The sequence below is a fragment of the Olea europaea genome, chromosome 7 (genome assembly GCF_002742605.1).
Source record: "Olea europaea var. sylvestris chromosome 7, O_europaea_v1, whole genome shotgun sequence".
Taxonomy (NCBI): Eukaryota; Viridiplantae; Streptophyta; class Magnoliopsida; order Lamiales; family Oleaceae; genus Olea; species Olea europaea.
Window position 1 is genome coordinate 1,109,606 of NC_036243.1, and position 22,218 is coordinate 1,131,823.

General features: G+C 35.0%; 2 protein-coding genes across 4 annotated transcripts; both read left to right on the forward strand.

The window, feature by feature from the left end:
* The first annotated feature begins 4,513 nt into the window (after positions 1–4,513).
* Positions 4,514–14,047, forward strand: LOC111396626. 2 transcript variants are annotated; one of them, XM_023023048.1, is made up of 10 exons: positions 4,514–4,653; positions 4,751–6,798; positions 7,212–7,421; positions 8,055–8,184; positions 8,301–8,389; positions 9,421–9,656; positions 10,178–10,264; positions 11,601–11,700; positions 11,995–12,187; positions 12,363–14,047. In XM_023023048.1, the coding sequence occupies exons 2-10, from the start codon at positions 4,894–4,896 to the stop codon at positions 13,679–13,681; spliced, it is 4,269 nt and encodes a 1,422-aa protein (XP_022878816.1). In that variant the 5' UTR covers positions 4,514–4,653; positions 4,751–4,893; the 3' UTR covers positions 13,682–14,047. The 2 variants fall into 2 exon arrangements, with proteins under 2 accessions (XP_022878816.1, XP_022878817.1); XM_023023049.1 differs by having other exon boundaries at positions 4,530–4,653; positions 4,737–6,798.
* Positions 14,048–15,794: 1,747 nt separating this feature from the next.
* LOC111396627 (protein CDC73 homolog) lies at positions 15,795–21,936 on the forward strand. Of its 2 annotated transcripts, XM_023023051.1 has the most exons (5): positions 15,795–16,519; positions 18,201–18,690; positions 19,232–19,314; positions 19,488–19,578; positions 21,657–21,936. In XM_023023051.1, the coding sequence occupies exons 1-4, from the start codon at positions 16,040–16,042 to the stop codon at positions 19,575–19,577; spliced, it is 1,143 nt and encodes a 380-aa protein (XP_022878819.1). In that variant the 5' UTR covers positions 15,795–16,039; the 3' UTR covers position 19,578; positions 21,657–21,936. The 2 variants fall into 2 exon arrangements, with proteins under 2 accessions (XP_022878819.1, XP_022878818.1); XM_023023050.1 differs by lacking the exon at positions 15,795–16,519 and having other exon boundaries at positions 17,468–18,690.
* Positions 21,937–22,218: the final 282 nt, after the last annotated feature.

Here is a 22,218-nt window from a genome sequence, read left to right on the forward strand (position 1 = left end):
ACAAATATAACAACTTGTGCTTTAATAGATATAGGAAGTCATATAACAATATTTAAAAGTTTTTTAATAAAATCATGGAATAATAATAGTAACATAAAAATAACTAGAGTTACAGGAGATAACACTCAAATAATTAATAGTGCTAATAAAATTAATATAATTCTTGGAAGTAAACAAGTTACAATAAATAAAGTATATAAATATGATAAATTAAAATGTGATATATTATTAGGAAATGATTTTATACAACAGTTTCAATATTATAAACAAAATAATTATATGATAATGTTACAAACACCTTGTGGACATTTATTAAAAATCTCTAGAGAATTTAAATCTTATAGAGTTCAGCCAGTACAGCGTGGTGATAAATATAATGAAATAAAAAATAAAAGAATATTGTACAAAAAAGTTCTAAAAACATGAATAGAAATGAATATAGAAAAATAATTGAACAACTAGAAAAAAGTTTATGGAGAAAATTCATTATTATTTTGGAAATCACATCACCCAAAAGCTAAAATAAAATTAATAGAAAATTTTATAATGAGAGTAAGACCAATAATGTATACTATAGAAGATAGACAAAAATTTAAAAATCAGATAAATGAATTGTTAAAACAAAAACTTATTAGACCTGATAACGGACCTCATAGTAGTCCAACATTTATGGTTATAAAACATTTTGAATAAATTAAAGAAAAAATTAGGATAGTCATAAATTATAAAAAATTAAATAAATATACTAAATTTAATGGTTACTTTCTACCAAATGAAGAGGTGTTAATAAATCTTGTAAGAGGAAAATAATATTATTCTAAATTTGATTGTAAATCAGGATTTTGGCAAATAAAAATTGAAGAAGAAAGTATACAATATACTGCATTTAGCACACCTCAAGAAAAATATGAATGATTAATTATGTCATTTGATTTAAAAAATGCACAATAAATATATCAAAGAAAGATGGATAATATATTTAAAAAGTTTAATAAATTTTTAATTGTTTATATAGATAATATATTAATATGTTCTAATAGTAAAGAAGAATATAGAAATCATTTAATTCAATTTATTAACGAATGGTAAAAAAAATGAATTGTACTATCTAAAAAGAAATTTATAATTGAAAAATAAGAGATAGTCTTACTTGGATTATCAATAGATAAAAGAGGAATAAAATTACATACTCATATATCCAAAAGACAGAAAGTTTTTCAGATAAATTAGAATCCAAAGAACAAATACAAAATTTTTTAGGATGTTTAAATTTTGCAAAATGATTTATTGAAAATATTTCTAAGAAAAGACATAAAATCCAAGTATTACTTAGAAGAACAAATACTAAATGATGGAATGAAGAACATATAGAAATAGTTAAATCATTAAAAGAAGAATACAAAAATTTACCAAAATTGAGATTATCAGATGAAAAAAAATAATTTGATTATTAATACAGATGCCTCAGATAAATATTGGGCAGCAATATTAAAAACAGATCTAAATGAAATTTGCAGATATTCAAGTGGAATATTTAACCAAACAGAAATAAATTATACTACTTATGAGAAAGAATTACTAGCAATTATTAGAGGAATAAATATGTTCTCATTATTTTTATTATTCAAGAAATTTAATGTTGAAACTTATAATTCTCAACTTGCATGATTAGTCAGGAATAAACTACTATCAAAACCCCAATACAGAAGGCTCCATAGATGACAAGTTTATTTAGCATTTTATAACTTTGATATTGTCAATATTAAATGAGTTAATAATTTTCTTGCAGAATTTCTAAGCAAAAATATAGAATTTGCTGATGGATAAAGCCAAAGTCACGGAATTATACCAATCTATCCTACATATATAAAAAATGACAGATTTTCTTAAAGAATAATTCGAAGATATAAACTCTGGAGCAACCCAGATATCAGAGATGTTCAACTCAAATATAAAAATATTGTTAAATATCACTACTGAGCATCATAAATATGCTATAGAACTCAAAAATTAAGTTGATGCTATTGCAGCACAACTAAAAGATATACCTTCTGAGATAGATATACCAAAGAGCTTAGAAATGAGTTTTCCAAATCAATACCAAACAGGGACAGCTGGAAGTAGCAGTGGACCCAAACGTGACAACATACCAACTGATAATAAAGGAGATTCCATTTCAGTATCATCAACTAAAAAAGTTATGATACATGGAGATAAAAAAGATAACAAAATAATCAGCATCATAGACCAAGAAGATAAAATTCCTTTAGATCAAAAAAAGAAAAATATGTTGAAATAGTCAAAATTGCTTACGAAATAAAAATGAGTGATTCATATTTCATCTCTCCGAAAAATAATGTTTATCCCATAATAACAGCCATGGAAGGAGGAGACCCTTCACTTATAAAAATTATGGCAGACTATGGATTCATGGATTTGATTTATCCAGGAAAAGATTTGATTGAAATTTCTAAGTTTGATGACATAGTCATAAAAGAAGTATCTAGATTTGTCAAGGGACGGAAAATATATTTGAAATTCTATTCAATAAGTTTAGAATATGATGGAATTGTTTACTATCCAATTGAACACATAATCTCAATTGGATATGTTGCAGTCAATTTCCAAATAGATGTTACAGAAAATAATAGAAAAGTTCTGATAGTGATAAAATCATGAATCAGACATGGAAGAGCACTTGGAATTAAAGTCATCTACAACATTGACAAAAATTTGTTTGATAAAAAATTCTTATGTTTGTGTCAATATGAAAATTTGATGCTGGTATCCAATTGAGAATATGGAAAATCAGAAATTTTAAAAGATTATATTACAAGATTTGATATACATCAATTTTCAAGATGTCCTACCACTATAAAAGAATTCTGCCAACTAAGAGAGTGCTCCAATTGCATGTGAAGAAGTAAAAGAAGAGGACAATAATAGAGTACCTTTAACAAAGGTGTATGGAAAACAATAATACAATTGCATGTGAAGACATTGAAGGAAAAGAGCAATAATAGAAAAAAAAATGCTATTTGGATAAAAAGTTGAAATAGCATGTGAAGATGTATGCCCAATGAGGAAAATAATAGAGAGGCAAGTGTGCCTTTGCTAATGTCCTCAATGAAGTAATTGAGTCTCATAAATTTGTATAAATAGAGACATTGTCATAGATAAAGATCATCTTATCTTGAAATCTCAAGTTGTAAGCAATAGTTACTCTTAAAAATCATTCCCAGTTTGAAAGTTTTTCTGGAAATCCCTTTGCACCAAATAGAAGTTTTGTATAAATTCTGCAAGAAATAAAAACTCAAATATTTTGATATGAATATGAGTTTCTAAATCTTTACTCCCATAAATTCTTGAAGGATCTGATAAAAAGTTTCCTTCTTATTTTAGCAAAAAGAAAATTTTTTTTAATAGAAGTCTAAAATTTTATTCTTTAGAAGTTGATATAGTTTGAGCAAGTAGTTGAAATAGTAACAATTCTGTGAAGGCAAGAGACCGTTGAAGGAAGCAGTTTATAAATTCAGAGCTCGAAGGTCACTCGACTCTAAGAATAAAAGTCCAAATCAAATCCAAGGTAAAATTATTAAACTTTTGCTAAAATTAGAATGAATCTTCTTAAGATCTTAAAGAATCGTTGGGATTAAACGATGATTATTTGTATGAATAAATGTCACGATATACATTTGAAAGATTAGATAATTTATTAGAAAGGATGTTAGAAAAAATAAAGAATATTATTTTTCAATTAGAAAATGTAAATTTACCATTTGAAAAATATAGTATTTTAATTAGGAAATATGAAATATATGTTGTAGATTATTCTTATTTATTAGATCATAGAATGAATTTATATTCGAATATTCAAAATAGAAGATAAAATGTTTAAAAGATTAGGATATATGTTGTAATATAAAAAGAATCATTTCATTAATAGTAATATAGACCTTTCAACAAAAAGGAATAGTGATAAGCCAAATAGAAAAATCTCCCAGATAGATATTAGGTATTAGTATAACTAATATTTTTATCATCTATCAACTATTTTTAATTTTTTAAGATGTTATTTAAAAAATTTATGTTATTTGCAATCGTTCACTATCTTAATCGTCCTGTGTGGCATACATGTGACGATTAGTGATTTGATACATAAATGTAATATTTTTTTATTCCTTTTATGCAACATATCACTAATCCTCACATGTATGCCATGTAGGACGACCGCAATAGAAAGTGATTTCAAATATCATTATTTTATTTAAAATGTATAGCGCACGAACCATTAGATTTTTCAGCTTATTTAGAAATTTAAAATTATGTTGAACTGTTGAAAATATTGATTTTTTGATATGTAATTTTGTGAAAAATGATTTTTGAAAAATATATGATTAACAGTAAGGAAAAAATAATAATTTATGCATAAAATTATTTTATGAAAAAATATATAAATAAATATATTTAATAAATAGTGTTAAAATTTATATTTTTCTTTTTTCATGTTTTATTTTCCAATGCTACATATATAAACGCAGAAAGCCAATCCCAGTTCTATTTTCCTCTCGTTTGCCTAAAAATTACGTTACCTAATTGAAATCTCACTCGGTTGATCTCCGATTGTACAATTGCACACTTCTCTTCGACGAGGTAAATATTTTCTGAATTTTTTGATTGTGATTGACTTTTCTCTTCCCCGATTTTGCTGTAATTTTGAGGTTAATGTTTTAAAGGATTCTGTGGGCAGTTCTTCGGGTTTTTAATCAGATCTGACGGTTTTTGATTAGCGGACTGAGAATTACTGGCTTTGATGCGTTTTTTGTTAACGTAATGGTGAATTTAAGTTGAATTTTGGAATACAAGGGATTCTAACGTAGTTTATGTGTAAAAATGGACGGGACTCTGGGATCAGGAGCTGTGTTAAAGAAGAAAAGTTCATCAGGGTGTTTAATTATTAAAAAGAAAATTGAAAATAACAATTTAGGTGGATTGGTGGGTTTGAATTATAGTAAAGAAAAAGAGAGGCCTAGATTAGTTGTCAGTGATTCGGGTTCGAGTGATGAGAACCAGTCATTAGAATTTATGAGAAGAAAAGTGAATGAAAAGAAATTTCGGAATGGTACGTTGGAGGGTAGGAAGAGGGGGCTGGAAGACAGAGAGTATTATAGGAACAGTGGCGGGATGGAGAGTAGTGGTGAGAGGAAAAGAAATAGGTTGGATTTGTTTGAGTTTGATGAGTATGATGATTACGAAGAGTTTGATGGGAAGAAGATGAGGAATGAGTATGTTCAGGACAGGTTTAAGATGGCTGGGCGAAGTAGTGGTGGGGATTTGAAGGAAGTTGGGGGAGTGTCGTCAAGTCGGAATGTGATGGTGGATAAGCGGAGTCATGGTTCATATTTTGGCAGTTCTATTTCTGGGAAGAGTAAAGGATTTGAGTACAGTGGTGGAAGGAGTAAGGGGCTTAAGTTGGAGGAGGACGAAGGACATATGACAATTTCATCGTTAAGGTCAAAATATCAGGGGGTGGTGGATGAGCCAATTAGGCTGCAGGGGAAGAATGGAGTGTTGAAGGTTATGGTGAATAAGAAGAAAAAGATGGATTTGCCTTCTCAGCATAAGAATTATGAACCTCATGAAGTTAAACAAAGAAAGGATTCTAGGTCTGGAAATGTTGTTGAGGAGGATTTATTGGGAAGATCATTTTGTTCGACTTCAAAACAACATAAAAATGGTTTATTTGTTGACAAAGAGAAAAGGGTTGAGAAGGAGAAATTGGACCTGCAACTGGAAACGGCAAAACCATTTATGAGCAAAGGGAAAAAAGATAGAGATTCACAGGTTGAGATTGATACATCGGTCGAACTGGAGCAGCCAGATCCGCATGCTGGAAGCTCAAAGAAGATGGTGAAGAAGAAGGAAGAAAGAACTCCCCCTCCCCAAAAAGCCACACCATCTAAAGGGAAAGAAGAGAAAATGAAGCGTGGTGGGAGCACAGAAAAGCAAATGCTGCGTGAGAAGATAAGGGAAATGCTAGTTGATGCTGGCTGGACAATTGATTATAGACCTCGGCGGAACAGAGACTACCTGGATGCTGTCTACATTAACCCGAGTGGAACAGCCTACTGGTCAATAATTAAGGCTTATGATGCGCTCAAGAAACAGTTGGATGAAGACAATGAGAAAAGTAAATCTGATGTTGGCTCTTCCTTGTTTGCTTCTTTATCTGAAGATCTAATAAATAAGCTTACAAGACAAACTAAAAAGAAGATTGAGAAAGAAATGAAAAGGAAGAGAAAAGAAGATCGCACTAATAAGAGTGCTAAGAAATCTGATGTGAAAGAGACTGCAGAGAGCTCAGACAGTGATCAGAATGATGAAGTGGAAGAAGAGAAGGGGGATGATTCATGTGATGATTTACCCAGAAGGAAGCCCAAGAAAGACAGATTTGAAAAAACTTCCAATAAAACAAATTGTAAAGGTATACAAGGTAGAACAAGTAAGATAATTGGGAGATGCACTCTGCTTGTTCGCAGCTCTAACAGAGGACAAAACTCGGAATCTGATGGTTATGTTACTTATGCTGGAAAAAGAACTGTGTTGGCTTGGTTGATCGACTCTGGTATTGCACAGTTAAGTGAAAAGGTACAGTATATGAATCGTAGACGGACACGTGTGATGTTAGAAGGCTGGATCACAAGGGATGGGATCCACTGCGGATGCTGTAGTAAAATCCTTACAGTTTCAAAGTTTGAGCTCCATGCTGGCAGCAAGTTGCGTCAGCCATTTCAGAACATACTTTTGAGAAGGGGGATGATTCATGTGATGATTTACCCAGAAGGAAGCCCAAGAAAGACAGATTTGAAAAAACTTCCAATAAAACAAATTGTAAAGGTATACAAGGTAGAACAAGTAAGATAATTGGGAGATGCACTCTGCTTGTTCGCAGCTCTAACAGAGGACAAAACTCGGAATCTGATGGTTATGTTACTTATGCTGGAAAAAGAACTGTGTTGGCTTGGTTGATCGACTCTGGTATTGCACAGTTAAGTGAAAAGGTACAATATATGAATCGTAGACGGACACGTGTGATGTTAGAAGGCTGGATCACAAGGGATGGGATCCACTGCGGATGCTGTAGTAAAATCCTTACAGTTTCAAAGTTTGAGCTCCATGCTGGCAGCAAGTTGCGTCAGCCATTTCAGAACATACTTTTGGAGTCTGGGGCCTCTCTTTTGCAGTGCCAAATAGATGCCTGGAATAGGCAAGAGGAGTCCGTGCGCAAAGATTTTCACATTGTAGATGTTGATGGTGATGATCCAGATGATGATACATGTGGTCTTTGTGGTGATGGAGGGGATTTGATCTGTTGTGATAGTTGTCCATCAACTTTCCACCAGAGCTGTTTGGGAATACAGGTTTGTTTTAGATATCTCATGTAAGACCTTTGTGGATTTTTTTTTCCCTTCATGTTTATTACATCATTAACATGGAATTACTTTGAGTCTTATTGTTTATCCTATTGTAATGCCCAATTTATTGTTAGTTACACGATTCATCTTTATTTGTACAAGAATATTATTTCTCGTGTACATGTTACTTCATTTATTAAACGTGTGTCAAATAGGCAATTGCCAGGAACACATCGATGTTACTTGATGTCTATTCTTGTGGATCCTTTCACCCCCCAGAACATACTAAGCTACACATGCGCGGAATTGTAACTCTTGTCCATGCATAGAAACTGCAGCTCTGGTTTTCTGCTCTTTGACATTTTGCTATTACAAAAGCATTATAATATCTGCTGTTACTTTAGCAAATATTCTACTTGAAGATATTGTTGGAGCCCTATTTTTTCCAAGGGGAGGGAGGGAGGGGACATCAGGGGAATGGGAAATTATAATTAAGATTATTTTGTTGGAAAAGCAGATTTTATCAGCTATAGGATATATAATTAGTCCCATGAAACTTGTACACTTTTTTTCATGTTTGCTGCAACTTACATTTTTCAAATAGTTCATGTACTATATCTTTTCTCTCACTCCCTGCAGGCGCTCCCCCCAGGTGATTGGCACTGCCCCAAGTGTACATGCAAATTTTGTGGGGATGTTAGTGGAAATGTTGCTGAAGAAAATGAAAGGACTGTCGAGCTTATCAGATGCATCCTCTGTGAAAAGAAATGTAATCATCTTTGTGTTTTTGAAGCTTTCTATGTGTGGCCACATCCCACCTCTTCCTCTGTTTTTCTTTTTGGTATTTGAAGCAAATCAATTGAACTTACTTTTTGTGTTTTTAAGATCACAAATCATGCAGTGAGCTGGTGCATGCTGTGCCTGTGAGTTCACACGGTGAATCTCATTCTTTTTGTGGCAATAAGTGCCAAGAGGTATAAGCTTTTGTTTCCTTTTTGGGACTAATGCAGAGAAGAATTTGGGTATTACTAGTGTAATTTACTTTCTAGTAATTGTCAATTACATCTTGGCTACAGTCATCTAACTGGTTCTTTCTCCTGCTTTTTGGGTGGGATCCTTGTAGAAGTGGGATTGTCGTGCTTAGTTTGTGTCCTGAAAGCCTTTGTGGCCTAGATGAACAATTTAAAATCATGTCTCAAAATATACAGAAGGAAATTTGAGAAAGGATTTGTCGTCCTCTCTTGTCAATAACTCAAAAACATTCCTTGCTTATTTTTCTAAATGTGCTTGTTGTGAGATGTAGTGTTTGAGCATGCTTTTCATCATGTGCAGAGGGTGCATAGAGGGACCTTGTGCATTTTGACATTCTGCTGAAGGCCCACGTTTCACGGTCCAATGAAGCGAATAGATAAATGAAGTAAATGAATGGAAAGGGAAAAACTCACAAATAGAAGAAAATGTAGTAGTTAATATTTCCTTTTTACCACGTCTTTTGATGCAAGCACCTGCTAATTTTTTTCTTCATTTACCAAAAAAAGGAAAAAAAAGAAAAAAAGAAAAAAGAAAGATGTGTATAGTTGACTGCATAGTAATTAATAATCGTGGAATTTGACAATTTTTTTTTTCTTATTTATCACATGCTTTCAATTCCCTATTTATAATTCTGATGAGCAAATCTGTAAAGTAAAGAACACAGGAATAATAAACATTATGCCTCAAAAATTTCCTACTTCTTCTCGAACTAAAAAATGAAAAACAAATCTTATTCCTACCAAATGAGAGGAAAAGTTTAATCAAATATAATGTTTATTTCTTTGTTCACAAACCATAAATATGAAAGCCGTCCAAATGAGCAAAAGAGATTTTCATATCGATAGCAACCTATTTTATGGATTTGAAAAAAAATCAAATTCAGTTTTCGAAGTATGGTTCCCTCCTTATTGAATCTTTTTTAGCTTCAGGAGAAACTTTTCTCACATTCCTTTTTTTTTACTTTTTTGGTTAGCTCTATGATCATTTGCAAAAGATTGTTGGAATCAAACATGAACTGGAAGCAGGATTTTCATGGTCTCTTATTCAGCGAACAGATGTTTCTGATACCTTGCACCGTGGATTTCCTCAAAGGGTGGAATGCAATTCTAAGCTAGCTGTTGCGTTATCGATTATGGATGAGTGTTTTTTGCCCATCATTGACAGGAGGAGTGGCATCAATATAATTCGTAATGTTGTCTATAGTTGTGGGTAAGCAGATACTGATCACACTAGAGCAGATATTTTGTAATCATAATGTGGTTTGGGATTAAAAAATTCCATTTGCTCTATTTAGTTTTACACCTAGATTTTAGTTTTTCTATTTGTTGAACAAATATTTTCTTCTGGTGTTTATGCAAATCAAGCATATATTTCAAGTATCTGTGAAGCCATCATCTTGTGGATGTGATTCTTAGAATTGTACCGTGTTTGAGCATGAAAGGCAAGCAATCATATTTTTCTCTCCTTTTACTTTATATTTGTTGATGTGCATATAACTGCATAGGTTTGCTAGTATACATAAATATTACAATATTTTGTCATCCTCTAACTGTCTTCTAATATTTTTTGGTCATATATCAATAACTCAGTTACTTCTTGGTGTTCATTTTTTGTCATTTTCTACTCTTGCTTTTTACATGTGATGACTTCCCCTGTATTCTTGCGTTCATAGTCATATATTGGTCTTCTAGAATAATTCTACTCACGATTGTGTGCCTCTTTTCTTTTAGATCAAACTTTAATCGTATGGATTTTCATGGCTTCTATACGGCAATTTTGGAGCGAGGTGATGAAATAGTTTCTGCTGCATCTGTCAGGTAAAAGGATTTGTGACTTTGACAACGAACATAAATCATGGCCATGAGCTTACTCAGTTTTCTGCAGCAGTGTGAGATTCAAGTTGCATTCTGGATTTGTTAATCTCTAATGTGAATTAAATGATATTACATCATCTATATCCTTTTCCAGCACTTTGCTTTTGGCGTGTATGAAATAAAGGGTTCTGTCTGTAGCCGAATATTCCTGAAGCAGAAATACAAGATAAATTATTTAATGAGATGAATAACATTTTTTATTACTTTGTGCAGACATGACTTAAAAAATCTTCTTGGCATTGCTTTCTTCGATAATTTTCATGCCATATTGGGTTTTTCAGATTTCATTTTTGAATGCATATTTTGCAGCTTATGGATTAATGAAACGGTTAAAACCAACCTACCTTGTCTAGGTAATGATAAAAAATACTATTGTGAGTTTTTGGATTATTTATTTCTAATCTGATGTTGAATGGCTTGTCACACCCGGATGCAAATAGACTCTGGCATTATAGGAGTTTATCCAGATATTTCCACATAAATATCTAAAATAGCTACACAGGAAAGATATTGGTCAGCTAGTGAGGTGGGGAAGTTTAGAGTATGTTCTCAATCATTGGATTAAGTTAAACTCCACCATCCATTTGGAGAGGTGGAGGATATACAGACAAAGGAGCTTCAATTAGAAAAAAAATATAAAAATGATGGAGAGAAAAAAAATCTGGGACTGCGGTACAAGTTCTCATTTAAAACATGCTACTTCTGTGCCTAGAGTTGCAGTCTACACAACCATACCACTACCAAACACTTTCTCTATGTGTAGAGAAGCTGACTAGCTAGGCATCAAGGTGCAATTAACAGAGCTAAGTGCCTCAAGTTCATGACAAGCTATTGAATTTGTGAACTAGCTCTAGGGAATTAGACTTCCATAAAGAAATGAGAAGAACGGTGTCAACTTCTAAAAGAAAAAAGAGTCGATTTACTCCATGTTTCTTCCTAAAGGTATATATTTTTCGAATCATCAACCTTAGTTACGTTCAATGGGAAATATGACATTTTCTGGATTTAATTTGTCTAGTTTTACCTTTTCATATCCAATTCTTGTCATCCATTTGCACGTCCATGGATTATATGTAGGATGAATTTCTTCGTTACTTGTATGTTTTGTCTTCACCATTGGGTAAGTTAATAATTCTTCGTTTAGATGTGCTTTGTTGGGTTTTCTTATTTATAATCTTGTCGATGTAGATTGTTTACCGTTGGCATGGTTGCTTGTTGAAGTTTATTGACCTTCAAGAGAAATAATTTTGATTACTGTAAATATTATTTATATAATTAGGATCCATGGGAACTGTCTTGCTGAGATGCCATTTATTGGGACGCGCGAGATCTACAGGCGCCAAGGAATGTGCCGGCGGCTTTTGTCTGCTATTGAATCGGTAAGAATGTGCATTGTGTTACTACCTTCACCTGTCAAGTATGCATCAGTTTATGCTTTCTGGATGACTGTTATGCCCAAGCCCGAAGCATCACTTCTTTCTTTCTGGTCACTGTCATCTATTAACTCTTGAACGTTATACTGTCGCTGAAACTTTAATACTGTTTATTTTATCATAAACAGTTAATTTATCTGCTGTAAAGTCCTGAAAATCTCCTTTTTGGAAATGGAAGTCCTATTTTCCGTATTACGTTGTTTTGGACTAGTGATTAACTTACAGCTGCTGTAACTCCAGACTCTATGCTCTCTTAAAGTCGAGAAATTGATTATCCCTGCCATATCAGAGCATATGAGCACATGGACTATAGTGTTTGGTTTCCATCAACTTGAGGACGCACACAAGAAAGAAATGAAGTCCCTGAATATGTTGGTCTTTCCAGGGACAGATATGTTGCAGAAGCAGTTATTGAAGCGAGAAATTTCAGATGGTAACATGATTGTTTTACCCTGTTCTACGAGTGTCTTTTTCATTTTTATATTGAACAAAAAGAAGTTTGAACCATTAGACTTGAATTTTGTTTCTTTTTTCTAGTATATCTATTGCGCTATCTTTATCTCTGAATCTATATCTGTTGTGTGACCTTCCTACATTTTCTGGAGTAGGTATTAAGGATGTTAAATCAGAAGAGAATCAACATCAGTCGAATGTTTTGGTAGAGAAATCTTATATTGATTCTACTATGGAGCATAATATACAGGTTAGTGATGATCCTGGGGTTTGTGAAGAGAGAAAGATTCATGAAAAAGTTGATGCCATGGATTCCGATTCCCCAGCATCAGTTATTCCTTCAAATGATAATAGCGCGCCTAGTGCATCAGATGCTACTCATAAATCTGACACCAGCAAGGTAGGGACTGTAATCAAGTCTGAGACGGAGGAAAAGCTAAAAGATTCCCCGGCTAGCTTGAAGTGCCCATCTAACTCGTCTAGAAGTCCACACTTCTCTGAGATGGAAAATCCCTTGCTAGAACTTCCTCTCAAGGATAATTCTGAATCTTCTGAGGCGGCCGTCATGGATCATGAGTGCAAAATAAGTTCTAAAGTTCCTTGTCTGGAATCCATTGTTGATCCTTCAGGCGAAACTTCAAAAATGGCTGAGGCGGCTGCTGAAAATATGAACCCTGTCTCTGTTTCTGGTATTTGCTGTACTGATAAGTGCACCATGCAATCCAAGCCAGGATGGGATGATCACAATGTGGTTGAGAACGAAAGCAAGGTAGAAGCTGCTTCAAAGGTTTATTTGGAAGTAGAAGATGCTAGAATTCAGATTGATAGAAGCTCCACAGTCGAGTTTTCTGATGAGGCTGCCGTCCCTGAAGTAAATGTAAAAGATGGTTGTATTGAAACATGTGCACAGAGTACTACAGAGAAAGTCAATGGAGAACAGAGTTCTGCCGATCGGTTTAGTGCACTTGACAATGAAATTGAACTTCATTCATCTGTAGAACTTCCCTCTGATTCTGTTGCTGCTGCTGATGCAGAAGTCGCTCTCGTTAACGGTAATATATCTTCCTTACCTTTTAAGGAAACCAATAACAAATATGACTTGGCGGTCTCTTGTACTGAGGAAAACGTTGAAGTTAGTGGTGTGGAACCAGCTTTTGGTTCTTCTCTTGCCATTTCTACACGGGCTGCTAATGGGAATAGCATGGACAATCAAGATCCTGCATCTTTTTTAACTATTGAAGGTAGTTGTGAAAGTACCATGAGATTGAACCCGGACTTGAATCAGGAGGCTGTCCTTGATGTGGGACGTGACCAAGAAGTTCAGAGGAAAGTTATCGATCCCACTGAAACTGACAATTCTAGTGAAAAGAGCAGGATGAATGATCCACAAGAACTTGAAGAAAAAGTTTCTTGTGTGAATTCTTCTTGGGAAGCCCTGGCTCGAAATGCAGCATCCAGTGACAATTGTTCATAATCTAGCAAGGTTGGAAACAGTCTAATTAAACTTTTATCTCGCGATTTGGATGAGATACGAATGCGACAGTCTGAGGTAAGGGTTACAAATAAAGATGTATTCGAGCTGATGCACATGTTCCACGTGTCTCTGTCAGGTCACTATCGTTGAGTGATATGTAATCATGTAAGAGAAATGTTGAACAGTTGCCTAAATTGTAGTGGTTAGGCAATAAATCTGTTACCTTTCATAACTTGTGTATTGTATTTTCAGGAGATACTATTATTTCATCAATTGAAACGATAATTAAACCAGCGTGTGCTGTGAGTAAAACCTGCTGATTTTGGAATATATTTTTTCGTGTTCGATCTTGAACACCTTATTCTATTCAACGCTTGATTTATTAGAAATGAACTGTTGTACTTCTCATTTGGGATGCCAAATTTTTAAGTTTCATTTTCATAGTTTGACAAGAGCATGTTTGGATGGGCTTGAAAGTTACTTTTTTGTGAAAACATTTGTACACATGGACATACTTTCACAAAAAGGTCACTTTTAAGATACATTTTCTCAATGCCAAACATGCTCTTAGGAGGATCTTACTAAAGTCCAGAGCTAAGACTTGGGAACCACTTATAGGACGTGCAGGCAAGTTACCTTTTCTTCTTTCCTTTTTTTTAATAAAAAAATCCATTCTGTTTTTATAGATATAAAATTCTCGTCTTCTCTAAGACGCAAAATGATATGCTTTTAAGTTGCATCTTTGTGAATACAGATTAACAATGCTCAAGCAAATTTGAGGCTACCTTTGAAGATGCAGGGGGAGGCAATCGAGGAACACACAGGTATCATCCCTTCTCTCTGTTGTGTTATTAGCAGAGTTAAGCTGCGGTCGGGGTTTTGGAGGCTCGTTACAGAGGATACTGACACTTTACCTGTGCTATCTGGGTCGAGCTTGAGGACTGTGGGTCGGGTTGTTATGTTGTTAATGAAGTGGCAAAGGAGTTTTTGGAGGCACCATGCAATTGGGTATTGAATTTTAAGAAATGATGCCTAAAGCTAATGCTTGATTCTTATTTTGTATTTATTGATTGTCCAATGTATTAGAAGAATCACTACTCTATTAGACAATCATGAGTTCACTGCTACTTTGACGAATGGTTTCCTTTTTAGTTCATTTAATTTGGTGGATTGTCCCGCATTGATTCCATTCTCATGAAGAAGTTGCAGACTATTCAAGTTGGGATTAGGATAGTCGCTTCTCTAAAATCGGCAAATAGGCTTCCAAAAGCTGAGAGTAGCAGAAAGTCTCGCTTCATCTTCTCAAACTCTCTTACAAGCCTAAATTTCAAGAACTCCATAGCTGCTGAAACTAATCTGGCATTTTCCATTTAAAAGTTTTGTCGATACTCTAGGAGCCAAGTATTTGGATCAAATTGTACTGCATTGGCACTCCATTTTCCTTGTTCTATAAAACTCAACCGTGAAGTCACATGCTCAATTTAGACACAAAATAAGATTGGATTTACGCTGACATGTTCCTCAGAATCTAACCATCTTTGAAGTTTTGTTTTTAACTGAAATCAAGTCTCCTTTCAAAATTTTGAGATGAAATTCTATGGGACTCAAATACAAGCGCTCAATTTAGACACTCAGAATAGTTTGGACTAATTCAATTAGTACCTATTATGTTGTTTTACCCAAAATCAACTCATCTTTGAAATTCTGATATGAAACTCAACATGACTCCAAGACCCACAAAATAGTTTGGCGTATTCGATTTGTACCTACCATGTCGATCTCCGAAGTTCAACTTTCTTAGTTGAAACAAAAAGACATCCTTGAAAATTATAAGAGTTGAAGGCGCATTCTCAATTCTCCATAGTTTGAAACAAAAATTTGACGAATTCAATTTGTACCTACAATATCGTTTTTCAAATGCTGAACTTTTATATTTAAGCGAACATATATTGAGTATTTGGTGAAAATTAAAATTAAATTTTTTAGTAAATTATAATAAAAATTTTTAAAACGTATAGTTCAAAAGTTGTGGGATGCACGAAAAATGTGGTAAATAGTTATTATTTTGCTTTGACCTAGATTAAAATCGCACGAATCAGGCTCATACAGTTACAGCAACCCGCCCTCCGCTGCCTGCAGCCCGCTCTGCTCCCTCCCCAATCAGTCAATCACATTAGGGTGGCCAATACATAAAACATATAAACCCACAAAATACAGCGCCTTCAATTTCTCCGCTCAAAATCAATGCCCAATTCACATGTACACATACATAGATTGTTAAAGACCTGATAATTACACCCCCACACACCTTCAATCCACATTTCTCTGACGCCGTTGTATCGAACCATCAATTCTGTGATGGACCCGCTGACGCTTCTCCGGGAGTACACAATTCGGAACGCCCTCGACAAGATCGTGCGGGTCAATGACGAGTACCGATTCGGCACCGACTACTCCTTTCCGGCTGCAATCGAGACTGCATACCGCTCCAAGCACGGCTCGCGTTATACGCTTGAAACCCTAATCTACTTCATCACCAACTACCACCTGAAGCATGTAGATTACATGCAGAATGCACGCGCCCTCAGGATCCCTCCTGTCACGCTTCCCGACCGGAAAGCCCTCCTTGATTACCTTACCGGAAAAATTAAGTCTTCTGACTCCATCCTCCCCCTCGATTTCCCGAATATTCCCCACGTCGCTCCTGCTAATGTAGATCGTAATCTGGAACTTGATGGGAATGAATTTCCTACACTGGATGGTTTAGTGAATGAGAAGAAGTCGATAGAACTAATTATGGCCAGGGAGAAGCCTATCAAAGACAGGCAGGGCATGTTGGTTTCTAAGGGATTGTCCCGCATTGATTCCATTCTCATGAAGAAGTTGCAGACTATTCAAGTTGGGATTAGGATAGTCGCTTCTCTAAAATCGGCAAATAGGCTTCCAAAAGCTGAGAGTAGCAGAAAGTCTCGCTTCATCTTCTCAAACTCTCTTACAAGCCTAAATTTCAAGAACTCCATAGCTGCTGAAACTAATCTGGCATTTTCCATTTAAAAGTTTTGTCGATACTCTAGGAGCCAAGTATTTGGATCAAATTGTACTGCATTGGCACTCCATTTTCCTTGTTCTATAAAACTCAACCGTGAAGTCACATGCTCAATTTAGACACAAAATAAGATTGGATTTACGCTGACATGTTCCTCAGAATCTAACCATCTTTGAAGTTTTGTTTTTAACTGAAATCAAGTCTCCTTTCAAAATTTTGAGATGAAATTCTATGGGACTCAAATACAAGCGCTCAATTTAGACACTCAGAATAGTTTGGACTAATTCAATTAGTACCTATTATGTTGTTTTACCCAAAATCAACTCATCTTTGAAATTCTGATATGAAACTCAACATGACTCCAAGACCCACAAAATAGTTTGGCGTATTCGATTTGTACGTACCATGTCGATCTCCGAAGTTCAACTTTCTTAGTTGAAACAAAAAGACATCCTTGAAAATTATAAGAGTTGAAGGCGCATTCTCAATTCTCCATAGTTTGAAACAAAAATTTGACGAATTCAATTTGTACCTACAATATCGTTTTTCAAATGCTGAACTTTTATATTTAAGCGAACATATATTGAGTATTTGGTGAAAATTAAAATTAAATTTTTTAGTAAATTATAATAAAAACTTTTTAAAACGTATAGTTCAAAAGTTGTGGGATGCACGAAAAATGTGGTAAATAGTTATTATTTTGCTTTGACCTAGATTAAAATCGCACGAATCAGGCTCACACAGTTACAGCAACCCGCCCTCCGCTGCCTGCAGCCCGCTCTGCTCCCTCCCCAATCAGTCAATCACATTAGGGTGGCCAATACATAAAACATATAAACCCACAAAATACAGCGCCTTCAATTTCTCCGCTCAAAATCAATGCCCAATTCACATGTACACATACATAGATTGTTAAAGACCTGATAATTACACCCCCACACACCTTCAATCCACATTTCTCTGACGCCGTTGTATCGAACCATCAATTCTGTGATGGACCCGCTGACGCTTCTCCGGGAGTACACAATTCGGAACGTCCTCGACAAGATCGTGCGGGTTAATGACGAGTACCGATTCGGCACCGATTACTCCTTTCCGGCTGCAATCGAGACTGCATACCGCTCCAAGCACGGCTCGCGTTATACGCTTGAAACCCTGATCTACTTCATCACCAACTACCACCTGAAGCATGTAGATTACATGCAGAATGCACGCGCCCTCAGGATCCCTCCTGTCACGCTTCCCGACCGGAAAGCCCTCCTTGATTACCTTACCGGAAAAATTAAGTCTTCTGACTCCATCCTCCCCCTCGATTTCCCGAATATTCCCCACGTCGCTCCTGCTAATGTAGATCGTAATCTGGAACTTGATGGGAATGAATTTCCTACACTGGATGGTTTAGTGAATGAGAAGAAGTCGATAGAACTAATTATGGCCAGGGAGAAGCCTATCAAAGACAGGCAGGGCATGTTGGTTTCTAAGGGCCGGGATTTTTATAGCGTTTTGACTTCTGCAATGAAACGGGATGAAGAAAGGCAAAGAATGGAGGCGTTGCAGAGGAAGGATAATATTGTTGCAAAGAATAGAATTGAGAGCAGGGGGATGGGATTAGGAGAAGAGACCACAAAGATGCGGAAGATTGGGGAAGGGGTGCCAATTATTCTGGTTCCCAGTGCATTCTCCACTTTGATCACAATATATAATGTGAAAGAGTTTTTGGAGGATGGGGTGTTTATACCCACGGATGTGAAGGTGAAGCAGGTAAAGGGAGGGAAGCCTGATTGCGTGACAGTGCAGAAGAAGTTTAGTAGGGATCGGGTGGTGACAGCATACGAAGTGAGGGATAAGCCATCCGTGCTGAAGAGCGAGGATTGGGATCGTGTGGTCGCAGTTTTTGTTCTCGGAAAGGAGTGGCAGTTCAAGGACTGGCCTTTTAAGGACCATGTCGAGATCTTTAATAAGAGTAAGTTTTATGCAGGAATTTTTATTGTTTGCACTTGAGTTAGATAAATTGGAATTTGGTTCAGATATCTTATTTACATTGTGGTTTTTGCCACTCACTACTATGCCTTTTGTGATTATATACTCTCGCTATGAGAATGATTTGGAACATTCGATTGAACCTATTTTATCTTTCTTGGAGGGCTTCAATTGCATTGTTGAATCAACTTTTGTTGCCTCAACTTTGGTACGTAATTCATGTTTAAATAGGAAATTATGTCTTAGACAAAAGTCAAGGGATGTCACATTATTATTTCTTATAGAAAGTTGCACACTGTTATTTTGACACTGATTATTCTGAGTGATGTGGACACTGATAATTAAAGTCAACTTTGGTATGTAATTCATGGTTGTAGTTAATTAGCATTTGTAATTTGCTTAAGATTAGCAAATATGATGTGCCTGACAAGCATAATAATCGTCTTATGATGTGATAGAAATTTATACCTCTCACTAAGGGAAGTTTTTCTCACTAATGATGTTTACGTGGACTTCTACATCAGTTCTTGGGTTTTACATGCGTTTCGAGGATGACAGCGTGGAATCAGCAAAAAATGTGAAGCAGTGGAATGTTAAGATCATTTCGGTCAGCATTTATTTGTTGTTGAGCATGGTTTTTTTTTTGTTTTTTTTGTATTTTTTTTCAAAATTTATATATTATGTAAGGGTTGGCCGCGGTCCAGCCCTGGCCACTATTTGCTGCGGTTTGGATAATTATTTGTGATTCCTTTTTAGTTGCATGTCTATTATTCTGTACAGATTAGTAAAAACAAACGGCACCAAGACAGAGCTGCAGCACTTGAGGTGTGGGATAAACTTGAAGAATTCATGCGGTCTCGATCTCGTTGAGGTGAGCCAAAATGTCTTCCAGAAATAGCTGTGTTTTGAGTAAAATATTTCAGTTGTTATTCAAGTCCAACAAATTTATGTCCATGGTATGGAGATCCAGAAATGGCAGTCCGGGGATTATTGCATGATATAACGTATATTTTAAACTTTTTCCCTTGTTCTGTTTGGTAGTAACTACCTGCTTAAAATGTATATTTATGGGAAGCCAGGGTTAAACCGCCTTTGTTGTTGCCTGTATATCTTTTTAATCCTGAGGATGTATCAGGAGTGTAATTATACTTAGCATCTGTTTGATCCCGATTATTTGAGGAAAAGTGATTTTTTGCTTCAAATTTGTGGGCCCTGAAGCATAAATTACATTTGTTTGGCAGAAAAATAATGACAATGTTGAATTCTTCTTCCATCCCATCAACAAATTGTTGTTTGATTCCCCAAATTACCCCAACTATAAAGATCTCTCTGCTGATCCCCTTTGCAGGGTTATGGCAAAAGAGGGTTGGAAATTTATTGGATTGCCTTTTTACATAATATTTAATTAGATCTCTCCAAATTCAGAAAATCACAATCTGATTTTAATCCGGATCAAACACAGGCTTATTATTAATATCTCTTTTAGAAATTGCAAGAAAATGGATGCTGACTTTTGACAATTGTGAACTGCATTGATGGAGCTGTTTGCATTAGACAAGGTTTGAGGTGGTGTTTGAATAATCTAAGGGAGATCAATTATAACTTTTTGGATTACAAGATGGAAAACAAAACATTTTATTTTTAATTTGACAGAGTTTCATATTTGGTATGCTGGTGAATGACTGCATAGTTCATTCTGTTCATCCAGAGACTTATTTTATCTCAAATCTTGAACAGTTCTTTGCTTTTGATTTTAGAATTATTTTTCTTGTAACGTATGAGCATTAGTTAGTTGTGTACTAAGGTTCAAGGAAGTTGGTTACTTGTAACTGAAGATATTGATAATAATTTAGCAGTGAGAAGAGGTAGAGAGGATCCTTTAGGATGAATTCAGTTTCCATTGACATGCTACTATGCTGGTAGAGGATCCATAAATTGATGATTTTTAAAGATTGCCCGTCGAGTTTGAGTCTCACTCATGTAACTTGTTTCGTTCAATGGAATCATTCTTCTTCTTGTTGAGTTTGTTATTTAAGATATTGTTGTTGATCTTGTTTGAGAACAACAATCAAATATTTGTTGCTTGTTAACATTGTTCAGAAGTATGTATACATTGCTTTGGATTTGTTGGGTTAGCTTCCTTGTAGAAGGTTTTCTGGTCCATATATCCATCCATCCATCCATCCTAATTAAAAAGTTACATGTAAGCATCGCCTAGTTGAGTATATATCTATATTTGCTGCCAACTTATTGCTTGAAGTCACTGAATTAATGTTGCTATGTGAACTCTTACATATCCCCTTTGCCATAATGGTATCTACCAGACACAACATGACAAGAATATAGGTGGGGGACTGCCAGGTAAAGGAGAAAAAGATCTTGTACTCTGATAGAATTCCAGCGTACGTTTGTAATTTGTGAACACAATGAACAGCAATGAATGGTCATTGAAATTTGTACATATGATAATGGTCTAGCTATAATTGTGAATGCTGGGCAGTAAAGGAACTACAAGATATCTTTTGACGCTTGACTCTCTCCCAGTTGACAACCCAATTTCTTCCTGCCTCCGAATGAGACTACCTGCCCTTTAATTCTAGCTATAATATGTATTCGTGAAGTTTACATATTCACCCCCTCCCATACTAATTAAATAACAAACTATCACGTTAATACAAGCTAATTAATTGTAAGGATAAGTTCTGCTGCATTCTAGCTCACTGTCCAATCCTCACGCTCTTTTTCATGGCCCAATCAGCTAGCTTCCCGGCTTATCGAGGGCTATTATAGTCAGCCAAACATAATCATAATTGTGACAATGTGTTGTTAGAACACTATGATCTTGCCTTTATCTTCACATCAACATTTTCGCTTGCTAAATCAGACATTTTTTGCATCTGCCTGCACGACTAAAGTGCATTGACATTTTTTGCTTTGCTGATGCAACAGGTGCAGGGGTTGATTGTACCCTTGTGTAATGTGGTCATTGTTCCAACTGGGGGTCAAGAAGCTATGTGATATTTACTATGTATTATATGCAGAGAGTTAGTTTTGCGTGTTGAACCATATTTTCATAGTCTCCCAGATCATGGTAATACAGTTTCCTAGAACTCTTTCAGTTATCATGTTGACTTGCTTCATGTACAAACATGTCTTAGATGAATGGGAAGTGCTCAACTTCTTTTGTGTAATTTTGAAGTTTTTCTGGGAAATATTTATTATTTTTGTATGATAATTTTCTTCAGAATTAATATTAATTTTTTGGACCTTGCTACATATACATCAAGTTGTACATAATGAGTTACATAATGTCACATGTCATTCTATCATTGGTCAATTTAAAATACAGTCAACTTTTTCATCCAATCTTTTTCCGACACGTCATTTTATATAATCATTGTATGTACCTTTTTTATGTACAAGTAGCATAACGCTAATTTTTTAGCAACTGCTTGTTTAGTTGTCTGCGGCGTGGCTCGGTGCTGTGTGATTGTTTGAATATTTTAATGGT